The sequence below is a fragment of the Crassostrea angulata genome, chromosome 10 (genome assembly GCF_025612915.1).
Source record: "Crassostrea angulata isolate pt1a10 chromosome 10, ASM2561291v2, whole genome shotgun sequence".
In the NCBI taxonomy this organism is placed as follows: domain Eukaryota; kingdom Metazoa; phylum Mollusca; class Bivalvia; order Ostreida; family Ostreidae; genus Magallana; species Magallana angulata.
Window position 1 is genome coordinate 35,639,669 of NC_069120.1, and position 7,291 is coordinate 35,646,959.

At 33.9% G+C, this 7,291-nt stretch overlaps 1 protein-coding gene across 1 annotated transcript; it reads right to left on the reverse strand.

The window, feature by feature from the left end:
- On the reverse strand, nt 1-5,675 carry LOC128166654 (protein disulfide-isomerase-like). The gene is made up of 10 exons (XM_052831947.1): nt 5,460-5,675; nt 3,966-4,163; nt 3,615-3,748; nt 3,193-3,330; nt 2,956-3,060; nt 2,715-2,840; nt 2,041-2,241; nt 1,760-1,880; nt 1,376-1,644; nt 1-923 (listed from the first exon to the last, which is right to left on the reverse strand). Exons 1-10 carry the CDS (start codon nt 5,596-5,598, stop codon nt 867-869), a joined length of 1,488 nt encoding a protein of 495 aa, XP_052687907.1. The 5' UTR covers nt 5,599-5,675; the 3' UTR covers nt 1-866.
- Between the last annotated feature and the right edge of the window lie 1,616 nt (nt 5,676-7,291).

Sequence of the window (7,291 nt, forward strand, 5' to 3'; positions counted from 1 at the left end):
TAAATTTTTGGAATTTTTTATTTTAACCTACATTTCAAAAAGTTTTGAAATAATTATAAACATGTACACAACACCTTAGTACATGAGCATTTATAACAGACACACTGGTACCTAATTTTTTAGCATTTTCCTGTTAAAACAGCACCAAACAAAAAATCATTAATCTTCATTCAATACCTTCCATCAATCACCACAATAAAGATACACATTCACACAGTCACGCACACATATTTAGTCCCGAATGAGTTCTTTGATTTTGAGGAGAAAAAATAATATCATCTCCCTTCTAAAATGTATGCATCTCAAAAAAAAAATTATAATAATGGAAGAATTATTATTAATTTCCATTTGTAAAACTGTTAAAATTCAAAGCTGTTCAAGAAAAAAAATAATAAATAACCATCATATACATAATCAAAGGACGAAAAAAAAGAAGATAAACATAAATTGGAATGAATCATAATAATATAAAATGCCACTTCTGTAATAAACTATTCCATGATCTTCGACTAGTTCCAGCATTAACACGTGCACATAAAGCTGCCTCAATACCAATGCAACAACAACTCAACGATCAGGAGTGTCAAAATAAAAATATGCCCATTCCCAGTTAAACAAGACCCTGAAGGCACAACTTTAGCAGGTTTATACATAATTCAGCACTATACTTTTTGTCTCTTTTATGGTTAAAAGACATGCCTTTGATCTTAAAAAAAAATTAAATGCACTGTCTTTTTGGCATCTATGCTAATATCCATTTTTTCATGACATAAATGATGATAAGAAAATGTGATCATATGGAATTTTAAGTCCTTTTTTTCTTTCTCCTCTTCTCTGAGATCCTTCTGTCACTAAGATGGACTCCTTTACAATTCATCCTTAGGCTTATCCTCCTCTTCTTCTTCCTCCTCTTCCTCTTCAGGCTGTTAAAAAAGAGCAAACATTATTTCTACATGTAAGCACCAAGATCTGAAAATGGGTGATAAGGGACAATTTCAAATACAGGTTTAACTGTAGCTGTTTGGTGTAAATCACACAAGACATTTTATCTAATTTAAAGATGACATCTAATGTCATCACAACTTATAATCTCCAAATAACATAGTTTTTAATATTCAATATTATATCAAAAGGCTTTACAAGAAGTAACATATATCTTCCACTACTGATAAACACTAGTATTCACCCTCATTATAAAAACTTCTTTAAAAATTTAAAATTCATATCAGAAGGCTTTACAGGTAGTTACATTTATCTTTAGTCACTGATAAACACTAGTATTCAATTTATTTAAATATATAACTTCATTATCAAAACTTGTTAAAAACTTGAAGCAAAAATATCCACAAACATCAAGGAAATGGGACCAACATACCTCCTCTGGTTCCCCAGCACCATCCTTTCCACCGCTCTCTACAAACTTGGCGAGAGCTTCGAGGGTTCTCTCACCGTTGTAATCAACGACCTGTTGGCTACCTTTAGGGAAGAACTTGAGAGTAGGGAAGCTCTGAACTTTGACCTGTTCTACTTCATTGGCTGTGGAGTCCATCTTGGCAATGACAAGGTCATCTCTGTCCTTGAATTTCTCTGCTAACTCGTCCCAGATGGGAGCCAACTGTTTACAATGGCCGCACCATGGGGCATCTGATGACAGAACATTATCAAATTATGAGGTTTACCATTAACAAATATGAATATAAATTGAATATCAAAGAAATGATATCTTGATCAATTTGGTTTACAACTCTTTTGTACTTACAAAATTCTACAAATACATCTTTCTTTTCATCTAAAGCTACTTCAACAAAGTTCTTTCCAACTAAAGTTTTGACTGGTTTGGCATCCCAATCCTCAGGGACTTCTTCACTCATAAGATGTGGCTGTAAAATAAGTTATACAATTCAAAATTAAGGAACACAATCATTCTCCCCCTTAAAAAGTAATTTTAAAAATTTTCGAAATTGAAATTGGTTTATAACGACAGAAGGAATAGCCAGTTCATTTTGATTTCTTATACTAGAAAAGACCTCATAATTCTACCTTAAGTTTTCCATCTCTGAAGGCCTGAACAAAGGATCTGACAGCCTCTGTGGAGAGATCGTTGGTGTCTGGCTTGTATTTGGTCATGTCCTCTCCGAGGGTGATGAGACGGACGGCAGGGCATTCCTCGGCCTTAAGTCCGAAGAATTCCAGGATTCTGGCATTATCCTCATCACTGGTGTCAAGGTAAATGAAAAGGACCTATAAGAGAAGGGGAATGATTTAGCAAATGTACTCAAGATAAATGTAAATTCAGATTAAGGATTTATCATTCATTTATTTTAGTTGCGTTTAAGTCTTAACATTTTCCAACAAACTTCAAATTTTCTCAACACTTGTTACCTGAATAAGATGAACTACTTCTGATTAACATTGAAGCTAGGGCTGCACAAGATAATTAATGGTCTGGGACCAGTAAATTGTTTATTGGACTTTTTTTTTTTTAAAGCACTTGCCCTTTCAGCCAGTTATTCTAGAGTCTTTTTTAACAAATCCATAAGGATCCATTGGGACAGTAAAATTCATGAACTGACCATTAAGATTTCTAAGATGAAAGCACAAGAAACCAATAATTCTATTTATAAACTTGGAAATAAAATCTGAAGAAAGCTACATAATTCCCACCAAGTCAAACTGTATGCCAAGCAAACTTATCGAAGAACACAAAGGCTTACCTCTCCCTTAAAGTCTTTGGCTGCTTCTTTGAAGTCACTCAGTTTGGTGTCAAAGTCTTTGTCAGTCTTCTTGACGAAAAGCAGAATGTGATTCTTCACTTCACCTCCAAAGATCTTCTGGGCGCTCTAAAATGATCAACAAAATAAATGAAAGAAAGAAACTCCAAATCATGGCATATAATATAACACAGAAAATGAGTACCTTTTCTGTTCATTATAAGTGTAAAATCAAGATAAATACCTCTTGGGTGAATTCAACAACCATTGGCAGACGGTTGGAGGACACAAATTTGGACACAGCTTCAGCAGTAATAGCTCCCTCAAAGTTGTTGCGTCCTTCATCAAACTGTAGAAGAAAACATTTTTTTTTAAATATAACATTTGAAACTTCTCCTCATACTTCATTTAAACACTACTTTCATTCATAAATGGAAAAACCCAATTTCATTCTGATCACTTTCAAGCTCATAAAATTTACCTTCTTGAAAAGAACAATGCCATCAGATTCCACTTCGTATTCTTTGAAAAGATCGGCCTCTGAGGTAACACCGAATGGAATGTCATCAATACCGGAAGCTGCCTCCTCGAATGCCTTGGCATCAGCTGATTTGTCATCCTGTTAAAAACAAAAGAGAAAGTTATAATCTTGATGTAGATAACATCATATCAGTTCAAGAATGGATAATGGTTGAATGATAACATCCTTGTACGTTATTACCAACTTTCATCTCTAACCAGAAGTTAAATAATAAATCACATCCTGCTGCTAAGTACCATCCACTTAGCTTTGTGTAATCATGGTTTCCGCATTCTTGTCAGTTACTACCAAATTTTTTTTACTGAATAAACCAAGCCCCGCTATAGATCTTTGACCATGAACTGGGAGAGTAGCAAATTTACCTTGAAGAATCCAATGACAACAACATCGTCTTTTTCAACAAATTTCTTGGCACCATCGACATCCTTGAGAGCAATACATGGTGGGCCGGTCTTCTTTCTCAGCCAGTTGACAATTTCGGGAGAGGTTCTGCCACCTGTATAATGTCAAACGATGTCATTATTTTTCTTTGATTTTCAAATAGTAAGGGGTTTGTATTTTTACTATTAACACATAATTATGATCAACACATATTGACATTGATAAGAAAATCCTGATCAGATTTATAATGAAAACATTGAAATATCTGACCAGTTTCTTTTTTTTTTTGGTCAAATATATGCTTGTTGTTTCTTATTGCACAATTGCTGTACCTCCATATTCTACTGGCTTTCCATCCTTGAAGAATTTGATGGTGGGGTAGCCACGGACTTCAAATTTCTCGGCAAGTTTCTGCTGTTCAGTGGCATCAACTTTTCCGAGTTTGATTTCAGATCCTTCATCAGCAAGAGCCTTAGCTGCCTTTTCATATTCAGGAGCAAGGGATTTGCAGTGTCCACACCATGGTGCATCTACAAATTTGGATAATTAGTATATCAAGATATTTTTTGACAAGTCATGTAATATCACAGTCTACTTGAACATTTTGTTTAAAGTTTGAACAGGAGTGACTGCTATATCTAAAATTCTATTCACATGGGATTTTTTTTTTACTTTCTCTAAAATTCTAATAACATGGAATTTTTAAAAAAAATCATAAATAATCTCCACAACTTATCAATAAGTGACATATATTAAATATATCACTTCCTTCAGTCACTCTATATGTATGCCACGTCGTAACATTGTCACCTTTTCCATCATATTTAAATCAAGATACATTTAATTGATACACTTTATGCACCACTGCCTAATCTTTTTATTCTTTTTTGACCCATTTTATCATGCTTTACTGATTCTTTATTTCCACGTCAGCTTCAAAGGTAACAGGAGGCACTAAAATTAGTTCCTGAACTTTACTAGGAACAGAATAAATAGTTTTGAAGGAAAACAAGGGGGAAAACAACATGTGCTACTGTTTTGTATTGTTCTGTCACATCCAAGATCACAATGACTTTGTGTCAATCTTGTTCAAGTAACATGGAACAAAAATCCCCAGGCAAGAACAAGTGTATCAAAACAAGCAATTGCCTCAGGTGATTACTTTTTAACATGATTACACTACAGTCAGATTATTGTTAATTATTATCATAATTTCATCCATTATTGATTCTTTGACAACTGCCTGAAGCTTTTTTTCTTTCATATAATAATGTAACAGAAAAAAATCCAAGACATAAAATGAATTGTCTGGCATTTTGAAGAATTATACTTTTGACTCTCAAAATAGATTTTCCCCCTGACCTATATATTTAAAGCCCATGTTTCCTTTTGATCATAAAGGAATGTTAGTGTAATCATTGATGCATGACAGACCTAGTCAGGTCAAGTCAGTGATGGCATTAAAAAGGTTGGCATTTTAACAATATGGAGACTTACTTCATGTAATAATGAATTATTCAAATGGTCATTTTACAATATAAATACTCCATTGAATTCAAGCACTTAAAACAAACCATAAAAGTGCATAAAAAGTAAGCAGTATGCAAAAGAAGAAAAGAGTTCTTTTTTTGACAGATATGACACGGATTGTCATATTGTGAGCAGACGACAATTCTGAAAAAATATACATACAAACGAGTGAGGAAAATAGCCGCTATCGCATCTTACTGTAGATAATACTACTTAATCACATAAGATTGTCATAAACCACTGCCACATGTAAACTGAAACTCGTGATAACAGATGCCGGTAAAAAAAATACTTACAGAACTCAACTAAAATGTACTTGTTGTCTGCAATTGCACCGTCAAAGTTTGCCTCTGTCAACACCAAAACTCCATTTTCTTCACCAATGTCTGCAAAGACTGCGCTAAACGCGCATAAAAGGAGCAATTTCACATACATGTTTGTTTAAGAGAGAGGTCTTTTCGATATGTGTCTGACTATAAACGATTCAACGTGGCAAAGAGATTGATGCTAGTGCGCATGTCCGTATTTAGCCAGCAGTAGTTCGCGTGTTGTTTTATCATTGGTTAATAATCAAATCAACTCCACGTTGTTACGTTTTTTCCTACGGCTGTGAAAGAAAAATGCATTCATTAATGACGTTGAAGTGTAAATAAAAACAATTTTGGAAACTCCTTTAAAGAACTCCCTTTGGAAAATATTATTACAGTGACGTATTTAAACGTATAGTCTAACACTTCGTTCATTCATTTACTCATTCATTCAAATACCCATTGATCATAATGTAGGCTACTGCCTGCAACTCTAGTAAAGATACGGTGTTAATTAATAATAATAATAAATGATAAAAATACTCCGATACTTTAAACAGTCTGCTGGACTGGCGTGCCAGAGGACATGGGTTCAAACCCAAACAGAGTCAAAAATTGTCTCTGTCACAAATTTACCAGTACTAGCTAGCTCTCTCTCTCTCTCTCTCTCTCTCTCTCTCTCTCTCTCTCTCTCTGGATGATAACGGTAAATACATGCCAGTGAACCTTTCATCGATTCGATGTACTATATTTTTCTTTTCATGTTCATTCAAACATTCTCAGTTCTTTATTATTCATGTTAATCACTGAGTAGTACTGAACCCTGTATCGATGTTAAAATATACATGTACAGATGTGATATTTCCGGACACGAACTCAACAAAATCTCTTTAAAAGCACGTAGAGTAGTTAATCCTTAAGTTTACTTTTTTTTTAATTCTTGGAATCAACACATTCATACAGTGGATTATTAATTAATTTAAGTATGTCATTATATAGTTTATTGCCTGCATGATCTTCAACTGCCCACCCTGGCAATCTATACATACGGCCAAGTTATAGCCTATAGCTTTCAAGTATGGAAAACAAAAACAAATGCCCTTTTTATGTTTACAGCTAGAAGATATGTGCATGACAAATAGCGATGTCATTTTTTTAGAAGCGACCAAACAATGGTCGCACTTTATGGTGCAATAGGAAGGCCCATTCATTCCCAACCCCTAAATTTGACGTCATGAATGGGGAAATTTTAGTCCATGATAAAAAGAAATATTTGGAATATTAAATTAATGGTTCCAAGTTTGGAATTGAAAATTACAAAAGTAAATTAGTAAAGTAAAACTGTATGTGTTCGATGAATAAAATTCATAAAATCTCTTGAATTTACTTTTATCAGAAACAAATGTACACGTACAAATAACATGTTATTTATGTCTCTGCTTTTATAAATGTTTCATATTGTAAAATTTTAAGAAAAACAAAACTTTACGAGTCATTGAATTCCGCTTAACAGTAATAGTAAAGGTAAAAGAAAAGTTATAATACATATATAATATATATTGAAAGAATAGTAACATGAAAGTCGAAAAAATGATAGTATAACAGTAAAAATCTTCCCTGGCCAAGGGTTTCTGATTGGAGCTGCTCCTCACAAGCTAGGAGTGGCCTGGCCCTGGGGCCATAAAACTTAGACGAGCTTACTTTTGATCTAAGTCTCACTTTTACAAAAGGAACATATAGTGGAAAAGTGAGACTGAGATCAAAAGTGAGCTCGTCTAAGTTTTATGGCCCCGGGGCCAGAAACCCTTGGCCAGCGAAGC

Excerpts from the sequence above, each read along its gene's own strand:
- LOC128166654 (XM_052831947.1), bottom strand. The coding sequence starts at position 5,598 with ATGTATGTGAAATTGCTCCTTTTATGCGCGTTTAGCGCAGTCTTTGCA. Across the intron at positions 3,061-3,192 it reads GCATTGTTCTTTTCAAGAAG|TTTGATGAAGGACGCAACAA; the intron begins GTAAATTTTATG and ends TTTCTTCTACAG. Across the intron at positions 1,645-1,759 it reads AGATGTATTTGTAGAATTTT|ATGCCCCATGGTGCGGCCAT; the intron begins GTAAGTACAAAA and ends TTCTGTCATCAG.